At 39.4% G+C, this 13055-nt stretch overlaps 1 protein-coding gene across 2 annotated transcripts in view; it reads right to left on the bottom strand.

Moving 5' to 3' along the window:
• LOC122814827 overlaps positions 1-7450 on the bottom strand; it is a 171708-nt gene extending 164258 nt beyond the window's left edge. The window contains exon 1 of one of the 2 annotated variants that reach the window (XM_044087123.1): positions 7242-7450. Coding sequence is in view for 1 of the 2 variants with exons in the window: in XM_044087121.1 (XP_043943056.1) it covers positions 7247-7267 (21 nt within the window). In the remaining variant the exon portion in view is untranslated. The remainder of the gene's footprint in view (positions 1-7241) is intronic. The other variant, XM_044087121.1, reaches the window with a different exon arrangement.
• Positions 7451-13055: the final 5605 nt, after the last annotated feature.

The following is a 13055-nucleotide window of genomic DNA, read 5'->3' as shown; positions in this document are numbered from 1 at the left end:
AAGGCGCCCCAGCCAAGAATCAAACCAGAGAACCTCTTGCTGTGAAGTGGCAACATTATCTGCTGTGCCGCTGTGCCACCCATAATTGCTCCTATGAAAAGGTCACTGGAAATTCCTAATGGATGCTCGCCCTTTACTACATAAAAGTTAATGATATTGGGAGTGGCAAATAAATAAAACAGTTCACTTTTTAATGTAATGCTGTACAAAAAAATCAGTGTTCTGGTAGTAGGTGACAAGTAGAAAAGAATAATACTAGGGGTAATGTAGTTGTAGGATGTGGAAAGAATGCAGTAGAACAGCAAGGATAAGTGGACATGGGTTTCACATATATATTATACAATGCATACAGTACCAAAAGTATAACACCAGGGAGAAAAATCTAATAGAATGTTATAAAATAATTCCTGTAGATCATCCAGAAAGATTATAATCCCTTCCTCAATTCCACCTGATTTACTTGATTTAAGAGCAATAGGTTACTGGACATCTCTAACTTCCTCCAAAGAAGTGGCAATACTGTCATGCCAAGAAGAAAGCTGTGGGGAATTGGAGAATTCTGCCAACTTTTTCTTGGAATTGTCTGTGCAGGCATATGTGTGTGTGTTTGTGTGTGTGTGTGTGTGTGTGTGTGTGTGTGTGTGTGTGTGTGTGTGTGTGTGTGTGTGTGTGTGTGTGTGTGTGTGTGTGTGTGTGTGTGTGTGTAAACAATACACTGGATGAAAGGTGGTTACAGTAGAGAAAGAGAATGGGAAGGCATTGGTTCACAGAGGGAGTGGAGAGACAGGGACTTGTGGGATCACTTGTTCAAAGACTCAGCTCTGCTGTGTGCAGTGTAATTCAGGGTTGGAGTTTGGAAATCCATATCTAGGACAGTAGAGCATATTCCCATTGTGCTATTGGTTCCAAATTGTACTTAGTAAACTAGTTCATAAAAAAAATGTGTGCACTTTTTTGCTATTCTGTTACCTTTGGTTTGCAGTGCTGGGATTAAAACCCTACTGATGCTAGTCATCTTAATATCACTGGGTAGAATCCTGCCATAATGGTATGTCATTTATGGGGCAGTGGACACTGCTTAACTTCATACTTGGTGGTAGTGGTGCCAGTCCACTGTCACATTAATGTCCAGTGGTAAGGATAATACAACTGAAGTTAAAACAGCTTTATTACCAAAGGTGTGTGCATATAAGTTAACCCTCACAGCCACAGTGAAACATATACAGAGGTCTTGTCATGCACAGTAGTTATTTTATTTTTCAATCAGTTTAGTTTAGGAACAGGAAAATGTAGCTCTGGTTCCTTTGATGCATTTGGTTAGCTCCATCAAGTTCCATGCTTTTCACTGGCAGTACTAGTCTATGCAATTTCATCTGTGGTGCAAAGTCCTCCTGGGATCAATCTGACTACCTTTGTTTAGTCTCCTGAAGGTTCTCTTCATGCTGTACTGCACTCAAAGCTGCCACCATTTTCTTTCTTGAAGTATTAGTCTGCTGGATTCCTCTTAATTTGCATTCCTTTGTTAGCTGAGCTATTGACATGGAGATCAAGTTACATCTCGCTGACTGCTGGGCTAGTCTAGGTTCAGTCTGCTGTCCTCTCCAGCCAGCTGCAATGCCTGACTTTGCTGGATAACCCAGCCTCCCCTGCATTGTACTGTGTAATACCCGCACATGTACACCAATGGTTAATGAAGGTGGAGGGAAACAAACCCCAGGATAAGCTATGCCTTTATATGGTGAAAGATGTCTTAACACCATGTGCGATAAGCCAGAGTAGCTTATGACAGCATAAACCATATAACTCTGCTGGTGGTTCAACAAGCACACGACAGACTGCCCCATCAATCCCCAGCACACATACTGCATTTACAGACACTTTACAGATGCCATGTAGCATTATGAAGCATGTAGACATCAGAGTGACGTATCTGCAACAAAATATCAGCAAACACAAACACAAAGGCCATTTTCTAAGTGTAATAATGTCTCCCAAGGTGGTCATTACAGGGAAATAATGTATCTTCCAGGTGTGGGTAGCCATCCATCTATGGTGTTTACTATTACCATTTATGTCTGTTTTAACCAATGCATGATTATTCAAACTCAAAACATCTAAAACCTTGGGAGGTCACTATACAAAGCTATGATAACATCAAGGACACAAAAACAAATTGTCATTTCTGAACTCCAAATATGGAGGCAGGACACCAAAAGTCCAAAGTGTGTGCATTTGTATATATACATGTGTGTGTGTATATATATTACATATTATACATATATATATATATATATATATATATATATATATATATATATATATATATATATATATATATATATATATATATATATATATATATATATATATATATATATATATATATATATATATATATATATATATATGTAAATGCATATATGCACACACACACACACACACACACACACACACACACACACATGCATAGCTCTCAACCTTCCATCTCCAAAATGAGGAACACTCGCCTTCATAATGTGGAACAAATGAGCAAAATGTGGAACACATACTAATGGCTTACCAACAACTTCAACTAGTAAGGTCATAGGATGGTTAAAATATGCTGATTTTACTTATAAAGAAGATACTTTAATGAATTAATATGATTAATTTCTATTTACCATGGATTTCACTTAAAAAAAATTCCTAGCACTTAATGTGTGACAGACTCTTTCAATGTGGAACTTTGAGGAACTTCGAGGAACATGAACTTTTTAAGAACCCAAATGAGGTACGTTCCTCATAATGAGGTACACTTGAGAGGTATGCACACACGTCTACAGGGGCACCAAATATGGCTGAATGTGCTTTTAGCCGACATTCGTTTAGTTGATGCAATTTAGTCAACTAAGCAGAAGGTTGATGTGTGCAATACTGCAAAATTCCCCAGGGCTGGGGAATATGCCCTTTCCCCAGTATTGTGCGATCTAAGAGTTAGTATATATAATTAACAGAAGTTGTGGACTTGCAGCATCCCTCCTCCACGTAGGAAAGTGCAGGCAGTCTTGCCCCCCCCTGCAAAAAATTATGTTTTTTTTTTTTTTTTTACTTTTGCATGGGCCAAGGTTATTGCTTGGCACTTGTGTAGTAAGGTGTTGACATTCTGTGTTTGACATTAGGGATGTCAATATTGAGTCCTTCAATTATATTTTATAGTCCCAACACTAGGAAAAGAGGGTGAAAGCGAAAATAAAATGGAAGAATCACCTTCTCACTCTCACTCATATTCAAGTCTGCCATTAGACGTTTTCAGCAACCTTCCAGGGATGAAGTTCAGAACATTTATTAAATAACCACTGGCAAACAGTATGGTTTTTGATGTCAGGACATCCAACACAGCTAATCAGTCCAATATTTCCCTACAATGTCCACCCTGTCAGGCATTATTTCTTACAGGCACACACACACACACACACACACACACACACACACACACACACACACACACACACACACACACACACACACACACACACAAACACACACACACACAAACATATCAAACATATAGATAGATACATAGATAGATAGATAGATAGATAGATAGATAGATAGATAGATAGACAGACAGATAGATAGAAAGATATATAGTTATTGGATGGATAACTGAAAAATAATTCCCATATAATTAGACCTACTGGTAACAGATGGATGCAATACTATAATGCTGCTTAATTCTGTAGCCCTCAGTGAGAAGAAAATCAGGGTGAAAGCTACTTTATAATTTAAATGTCCCAATCCACTCAAACAATTATAAGTTTATAAGCCACCTCTTATCTTCCTTATTTTCTGAAACTCATTAGATATATTTTTTAGAGATGCTATCTTATACATGCTCCTTGGCCTGGTGTTTTTTGTTCTGTGTGAGAGGTGGACACAAATTATCTATGCTGTACATTTCACATGCTTTTTAATTGGTTAGATTGTCTTTTGATTGATACTTAAATATTCAGTGAAATTCTGGGCCTCTTTCTTTGTCTGAAAAGATTTTAAGCCTGGATAAACTAAAGCACTGCTGGGGATTCCCTGCTGGGTGAGAAAGGCTATTATTTTTGTCTGTGACATTTTAGAGCTGCTTTCTCTTTTTTTTTTTTTTTTTTTTCAATAATCATTTTTATTGTTTTGCCAAACCATTATACATTTCACACACTATTTACATTATGTACAATATTGCTTCCAATGTTTTAGTTCCATTTTGAATTTCCCTATAATACATTAAGAATAACTATCATTTAAACCAAGTACAGGAAATTAAAATCACAAAAAATTAAAAAGCATCTACAATAGATCTGATACCTGGTCCACTTTGTTTTCTGTTTTAAGAAATCTGTTTGGCCTGGTGTTTTTGTTCTATGTGAGAGGTGGCCTCTTGAGTGATACTGAAATATTCAGTAGCATTCTATATCTCTGTCTTTGAAAAGATCTGAAGCCTGCATAAACTAAAACACTGCTGCTGATTCCCTGCTGTATTTCCACCCACCTTCTTGTTTGTTGATCTGCTTTTTAAACTTGGTGAGTCAATGCTGCCCATCCCTACTTTAAATTGAGCTTAATAAGCTTCTCCCTTTCTGCACTGCTGTTGATATCCTGAACTATGTATTTGCCTTTCCTTGTGCTTATATTGTAAAAGTGCATTTTACCTCCCATTGTCTGTTCTACTTGAGCTGACTTCATTATCTAGCTAGCTGTTGGATAAAGTAGTGTATTTTTACACTCTTGCAAACAATTGTTTTTACACAAAAGAGGTCAGTGGCTTTTCCATTTATTGCACTTGGAGGTAGCCTGCTTTGTTGAGTTTAGGGAAACACTCAAGATTTCTGAATGTAGTTTTTTTGGCTGGAAGGCTTATTAATCAAAAAACATAAATGTAGACTTCGCACTTAAGGTCCAGCTTCACAGCAAATTCCAACAGCAAAAACAGATGATCCGGACCACCAGGCTGATAAAAAAAACAATAGTTTAATAAAATGCAGTAGGTAAAATGCAGTAGGTTAGCACTTTCAGGTTTAAAAAATCCTTCTTCAGACAACATACAAAAGTTATGAACACCTTTTACAATACATAACAGCCAATCCCTCCTGGTTGGATGAATAACCTACAAAACCATAAAAGAAAATACATACCCAGGGTACTGCTTTACATGCTGATACAGGGCATTATGTGTATTGGCTGTACGTATAGCTGACATATGTTGTAACACCCTGTCGTTCAAGCTACAGTTTGTTTTACTGACATAAAATGAAGAACATTGCATACAGTCAGCCAAGTATATAATATTGCTGGTCAAACAGTCAGCATATTGTTTCAATGAATAGCTCTTTCCAGACAGGTGATGGATGAAAATGTTGTTATGTCTAATATATTGACAAGCTTTACAATGTTTGCAGGGGAATGCCCCTTGTCGCCCCATGACAGGTTTCCTAACCCCCTGTTGGTCTGTACAGAGCAAATCCTTTAAATTCTTACTATGTTTGAAACAAAATGTGGGTTCCTGAGTTATTAATGCCTTCACTCTATCATCAATTAACAAGATCTTCCAGTTTTGGCAAATGATGTCACATATGCCCCCCACATTGTTACTATAATTCAAAGTAACTTGAAGGGACTGCCTGCTTATATCAGTCTCCCTGTCATGCACCTATACATTTCCAGAAAACCAGGGTTTTGCTTTGCTCAATCGCTCTCCTTTAATTTTATTAAATGCCCGCTGTATTATGTTCTGATTATATCCCCTTGCTTTTAAGTTCACCATCAGTTCTGCAGACTTCTCTCTATATGTTTCATCATTAGTACTTAACTTAGATGTTCAAAAAAATTGTCCCTGAGCAATATTGTTAAATGTATATCTGGGGTGCATGCTATCATAAGCTAGGAGAGTATTTCTCCAGTATTCCTTCCTATATAACACAGTCTCAATCCATTGCTCTGTGTTTTTCATCACTTGGACATATAAGAAATCTATAGTTGTATCCAAGAGTGAAATACTAAACCTCAAAAAAATCAGTGGTGCTTTCCAGGTAGGTAACAAACTCATAGATCTGTTCCTGTGTCCCTGTCCAAAGCTGAAAGACATCATTCACAAAACGGACATAGTAACTCAGGTACCCCCTCCATAAATGGTTTGCCTTGAATATTGCTTGATCCTCCCAATATGCCAACACTTTGTTGGCATATGACTTTGTGCAGGGGGTGCCCATGGCCACCGCCCTGCTCTGACAATAGAAGCAATTATGATACATAAAAATATTGTTGCTCAACACACAGTCTAACAGTAAACATACACTGTCAATATCAGTTTGATTCAAGATTTGTACTTGTTGCAAAAAGGCCTCAAAGGCCATCAAGCCATATTCTTTTGTAATTACTGTAAACAAACTGTTTATATCCAGGGTTAATAACGAATAATCCATATAGTCAGCGTTGGGACCTAAGTGACTGTGTAAAGATTGCAAAAATTGAGCTATGTCCTTTAATATTCTAGGTACAGAAACCAAACACTTTCTTAGATGAGCCTCTGCCCATATAGAAGCATGTTCAGTAACGCACCCCCTTCCAGATACAATTGGACGTAATGGTGGGTTCCTGGTATCTTTATGTATTTTCGGTAAAGCTTTGAGCAATGGAACAACAGGATGTTCAATCAATATAAACTTAAAAGTGTCTTCATTAATACGGTTGCCTAACCTTAAATTGGAAAACTCATGCTTAACTTTACCAATAATCCTATTAATATCACCTGGTGTTAACTGTTGATAAGTATTTGAGTCCCTTAACAACATAAGAACACTACTGTGATAGAATTCACTGTTCATGACTACACCCGCCCCTCCCTTGTCAGCAGGTTTATTATGATATTCTCTATAAGTGTCCTTAATGCTTGGCATTGCTCCCAGTTCATGTTATGAAAAACATGCTTGTTTTTTGTGTTCAAAAACTTAAAAATATCATCTTCACAGGTTTTTATAAAAGTTTCAACCACTTGACTGACAGGGGGGGTTAAATGTACTTGGTTGCCTAAGAGTACAGTCCCTAGGAACAGATTCTGCACCATAAATACGTTTCAATTCAACATTTCTGGCAAACATTCTCAAATCTAACACACAGTCAGTAAAACTTGACCCTGCACTTGGAATGAATATAAGTCCCTTGCTCAAAACATAATTTTCAGCATCAGATAAAACATAATCAGAAATATTATATACATTACAGTCTCTATTGCCATTGGCATTCACATGGATGTTTTTCGCTTCTTTGCATTGCAATTCAACGAACGACCTCTGTTCAGGTTCTCTTTCTTCTTCACAGGTACAGGTAAAATGTGAAAAGAGGAGCTCATGGTTTTTGGTCGAGCTCCCAGCACATTAGTACTGTTTAACACCATCCATGTGGTGTTAGAAGTCCCTTGTGGCAATGTCTGCTGCTGGTTAATCACCTCCACAGTAGTGTCTTGCCTAGGTGCTGTGTTGGCATTTGATGATGTCATCACTTCCATCCTGATCCCTATATCAGCTCCATTGCCTCTTACACCTGAATTTAAGGTGGAATGTTCATTAGCCTGCCAATTAGATGTCACAGAAGGCTGATTCCATGGAGGGACATCCCTTGACTATGTGAAAATATACCCCTGCACAAAATCCTTATAGTTTCATGAAAGTTGTTTCATTTTAATATGTTGCAATTTAGAGTCATAAGCTGTCACAGCACAATACAGGTCATTAAGCTTAACCTGATGATGTTCCTCCTTAAATTGCAATTCTCTCTATCTCTGGTGTGATTCAATTGAACTCACTAGTTCTTTCTCCATAGGTAAGAAAAAAAAAATCTATCAACAATTTCATGTAAGCAAAACTAGTGTACAGATTAAGCTGCTGCTATTTGGCCAACAAGGTAGGATACAGTTCCCCATATGTGGGCATGCAGGGCACCCTCATGCCTCTAGGAATGATTTTATGATGCAAACATGCCTCAAAATGTAGTCTTTGCCACTGAAGGCATTTCAGCTTATACAAGTCTTTTTATAAAGCTTTCAGTTGTTCCTAAAAAGAGACATCGCTCTCTAGCTCTTCATTACTCCCCAAAGGGGGCACAGTTATGCTAGCCAAGTTTAAATTCAACAATGGATTGTTATCAGTAGCAATAAGTTGCTTCATTCTCTCTGTAGTTACTTTGGCAGCAGCAGACAGTACTGGACTGTAGCTCAACTCAATGCCCTCAAGATATTGTTCAGTCATGTGTATGAAGACAACACAATATCAGAAACAACCAAAAAACACAAATGTAGACTTTGCACTTAAGATCCAGCTTCACAGCAAATTCCAACAGCAAAAACAGATGATCTGGACCACCAGGTTGATAAAAAAAACAATAGTTTAATAAAATGCAGTGGGTAAAATGCAGTAAGTTAGCGCTTTCCGGTTTAAAAAATCCTTCTTCAGACAACATACAAAAGTTATGAAAACCTTTTAAAATACATAATAGCCAATCAAAGACTCAATAGAAAGCCCTCCTCTAGACTGAAAGACAGGGTGTTACAACATATGTCAGCTGTATGTACAGCCAATGCACATAATGTCCTGTATCAGCATGTAAAGCAGTACCCTGGGCACGTATTTCCTTTTATGGTTTTGCAGGTTATGCATCCAACCAGGAGGAGGGTGATTTGAGAAATATAACAGAATGTAGTGAAACTAGATGGATAATCAATCTGGGTGCTGATAGAGCACCTGGCCTGAATAGTGTCATTCCTATTAAGCCTTTTTTCTCTGAGCAAGAACTTCAGCAAAGGATAGGGGAATGGAATTCAAAACTGAAGGCACATGGGATGTAACTAAGCACAGATAAGACAGTGGTAATGGCAGTAAACTGGGGAAATCAGAAAAAGCTGAGAATTGAGATAGTGGAACATTTAAATAGCTTCAAGTATCTGGGAGTGGTGGTTGAGGAGAAGGGAAGTCTGAACGAAGAGGTCAAAGCTAGAATCAGAGGGGTTGCAGCCAACTGGCCTAGAGTGTCAGGTGTAGTCTATGACAGAAGAATGCCAAAGAAGCTGAAATGTAAGGTGTGCAAGATGGTGGTGTGACCAGTACTACTGTATGGTACAGAAACCTGGGCAGTAAAGGCAGAGCAGATGAAGAAGCTAGAGGTGATGTAAATGAAGTGTCTGAGAAGGGTGGTAGGATGCACACTATGGGACAGATGAAGAAATGAGGACATAAGAGCTGAAGCCAAAGTAGCTCCAATTGCAGAAGAGATCAAAGAGAACAGATTACAGTGGTTTGGACATGTGCAGAAAAGCAGAAGACAATCTGGTAAAGAAGATTTGGGACAGACAGGAAGAAGGTAACAGGAAATGAGGATGTCCAGCAAAGATGTGGATGGATTGTGTGAAAGAAGAGCTGTGACAGTCAGGCATGAGTGCTGAAGAAGGCAGGAGTGTGGCATTGAATAAAGAGAGATGGCAACAGTTAACATGATTCCCTGACCCATGTAAAAAAATGGGAAAAGGGGGGCTGATGATGAGTAGGTATTTATCTGGTCTATCTGAACTGGGAAACACTCAAAAGGGCACTAAGCATTTTTTTTGCATGTCTCTACACTTGATTTGCACTGTTCTGATACCTAGATAGCAATAGACTAGATTCAGATCTGCTGAATCTAGTCTGTTATTGGTACACTTGAGCACTAAATTGGACATCTTACATTAAGAAGGGATCCCCTGCACCCTTGTGATAGAAGAGTGTGGATCCAGTCTTGTCTGAGCTGGGGATTGCTGGAGGAAGGTTCACTGTGTGCTTTCCTGTTGATAAATTACCTTAAAAGTGTTTTAATTTTGCCTGTATTTAAGCCTCGTGTTTGAGTGTAGCAGCACATCATGCAACAGGAGTTAGGGATGCCCTGTATAGATGCAAACACATCGAAACTCAGTTTTTCCTTAGGCATCTGTCAGGGAAACCCTCCCAAGCTTTCCAACTGCACTACAGGTGCAGTGAGCAACATTGCCACACCTATCATCCATAGCCTTCAATAGAACAAGCACCTTTGTTACTCCTAGCACAAAAACTGGTCAAATTAGCCCACTACCTTTCCTAATAGTACATATGGTAAAAACCTGCTGTAAGGGACTGGCAGTTTCCCATCATTTCACCGGCTAGAATGATTGACATGGGCATCCTGAGGCAATGTAGTAATTGCCTCATGTATATTGACAACCACTCACTCCTAAAACAAATAAATACCCTATGTGTGAGATGTAATTGTATGTATGTGTCTTTCGGCTTTTCCCGGTTAGGGGTCGCCACAGCGGAACTCCGGTCCGGTCTGCTAATGATTGGCAGTTGATTTTTATGTGCCGAGTTGCCAGCCCTGATGCACAACCTTCAACGAAGGTACGCCCATTCACACATGTCTCCACGCAGAAGATGCTCTAGCTGAGAATCGAACTGGACAGCATCTTACTGTGAGGCAACAATGCTACTGCAGCACCATCACTGCAGATATGTGAGAGATGTAATTACACTATGAAATTGGAATCAATCCTGTCAGATAACAACAAACCGGATATCAAACTAGTTGTCAACACACACACACTTCACTTCTCACACAAAATGATGTCATGACACATAAACCGGCATATGTGAAGTAGTCATTAGAAGCCTTCCAAAATATCAGAGACTTCCCAAATGTACACAATTTGCACACACAGCTATGCAAATAGAAATACACATAATACCACATACACCAGTGTCTCATCAAATAAGTCCCTAAGGCAAAACACTTCAAAACCTAATGTTTTGATCATAGGCAACTCTTCATAGTGAGACACACAGGTATCCCCCTCACCAGGCTGGCCAAGGAGAAGCTCATGGTCATCTGCCTGTCCAGCACCAGGATCCATCAAATCACATATGAACTCAAGTCACTCAACAACAAGTACGGTAAGTACTCTGTCATAGTCCATGTTGGGGTGAATGACATGAGACGTGCCTCTCTGGAAGAGAGACTTGACTAAATTCTGAGAATATGTTTCCCAGGCAGGTATGACCCTAGCCCTAAGTAACATTCCACCTTCACCCAGGATGACGTCACAATATAACCAAAAAAAGATCAACTTCAACAATTGGTTTAGCTTGTGGTGTCAGTCCAGGGGGATCCAGTATCTTTCAGCCTGGTGAGACAAGGTCGACAGGCCATGCTGCTTTTCCAGAGATGGTCTGCACCTGTCTCCTCTAAGCTTTCACATAATACAAAGTTCCTTGTTTCCCCCATAGTGCCTTTTTTAGGCAGTCTCAAAAACAACAAAATTTCTGATGTAACAAAATCCACTTGAGATAAACTTGAGGCTCTGCTGCTTAATGTTAAGAGTCTAAACATGAAACTGCACTCACTGGAAGGACTCCTCACCTTGGAAGTTGTTGATGTGTTTGCAGTCACTGAGACATAGATCAAGGACGCAGGCAGCACCCCAGCTGTGCAGGACTACAATGCCTTCCACACATTCAGACCTCAAAATGAGTGTAAAGAACAAATGGTGGAGGTTTATCCATCTTTATTAAAGCCAAGTACACTTCAAGACTGGTCAAACAGTACAACTCTCTCACACTACTCCATGTCCAATTAACTATAGGCAAAATATCCTACCATATCATTGCTAACTATAGGTCCCCCACCATGAACCAAGAAAAGCACACTCCCTACCTGGACTTACTGGAATCACTCACCATATAGCCCAACACCTTAGTCATGAGAGATTTCAACTATCCTTCCATCAACTGGGTGACATACATGTGCACAAACATGCTTGCCTAGATGTTTCTGGACTTTGTCAATACAAATGCTCTGGAACAGACAGTCTGCACCCCCTGCAAAGGGCTCAAATGTCCTAGACATAGTACTTACCAACATGGGGGTGTCACTGCACTCCCTCCTGTAAGGCTGGACCATAAATCAGTCTCATTTGAAGTAACTATTTGAACTGTCACTATAACAAGGGCAAAAAACCTAAAAAAAAACCTTTTCAAAGCAAACTGTAGCCTACTAAGTGATGGTATAAAAAGTTTTATAGCCCCTGCAATCACAGACAACAATGACTCCTATTTATAGGTGTACAAAAATGCCCTGAATACTGCGGCGGTGGTGCTGCGGTAGCATTGTCGCCTCACAGTAAGACATTGTCCTGTTCGATTCTCAGCTAATGCATCTTCTGTGTGGAGATATGCGTGAATGGGCGTACCTTTGTTGAAGGTTGTGCTTCAGGGCTGGCAACTCGGTACGTAAAAATCTACTGCGAATCATTAGCGGACCGGAGTTCTGCTGTGGTGACCCCTAACCGGGAAAAGACGAAAGATACAACAACAACAGCAAAAATGCCCTGAATAAACACTCAACTCTATAGCTCTTGAAAAAACAAGCTACCCTGGTGGACTTAAAGTATAAATAGGTTATATAACAAAAGGAAAAAAACAATGTCTAAGAACAAGAGGGAAATGACTCAACAAAGGAAGAATTCCCTCCACAGCTTGAACAAGCAAATTAGAAATCTTGTAAAGTCCTCTAAAGATAATTACGAAGGTAAAATATCATCTCCTGCTAAGGATAATCATAAGGCATTATTTAACTACTTCCAAAACCTAAAAAGGAAGGCCCAGCTATGGGCTGAACTAGTAGTAGATGGTATCACTCATACTATGCCAGAGGAAATTGCCAACCTGCTAGCTGACAGGTTTCGCTCAAACTTCAACCCCCTTTCCCCACCAGCCATATCTCAAAGCATACCTGACACCAGTCCTTTGCCTAGTATCTCTAGAGATCAGGTCATCTCTGCTCTTTCCAAGGCCAGAATGGGACCAGATAATCTCTCAGGTTGTTTATTAAACAATTTAAAACTGGACTCATTTGGCATTCTCTTTAGTCATAGCCTGAGAACTGGCTTTGTTTCAGCAAAGTGGACAACAGCAACAGTAATGCCCTTACACAAAGGGGGGCCATCAACTGACCCTGGGAACTATAGACCCATAAGT

Source organism: Protopterus annectens, chromosome 11.part0, assembly GCF_019279795.1.
Source record: "Protopterus annectens isolate FY-2018-M chromosome 11.part0, PAN1.0, whole genome shotgun sequence".
Lineage (NCBI taxonomy): Eukaryota > Metazoa > Chordata > Ceratodontiformes > Protopteridae > Protopterus > Protopterus annectens.
The sequence above is the reverse complement of the archived record's forward strand: the minus strand, read 5'-3'. Positions and strand labels throughout refer to the sequence as shown.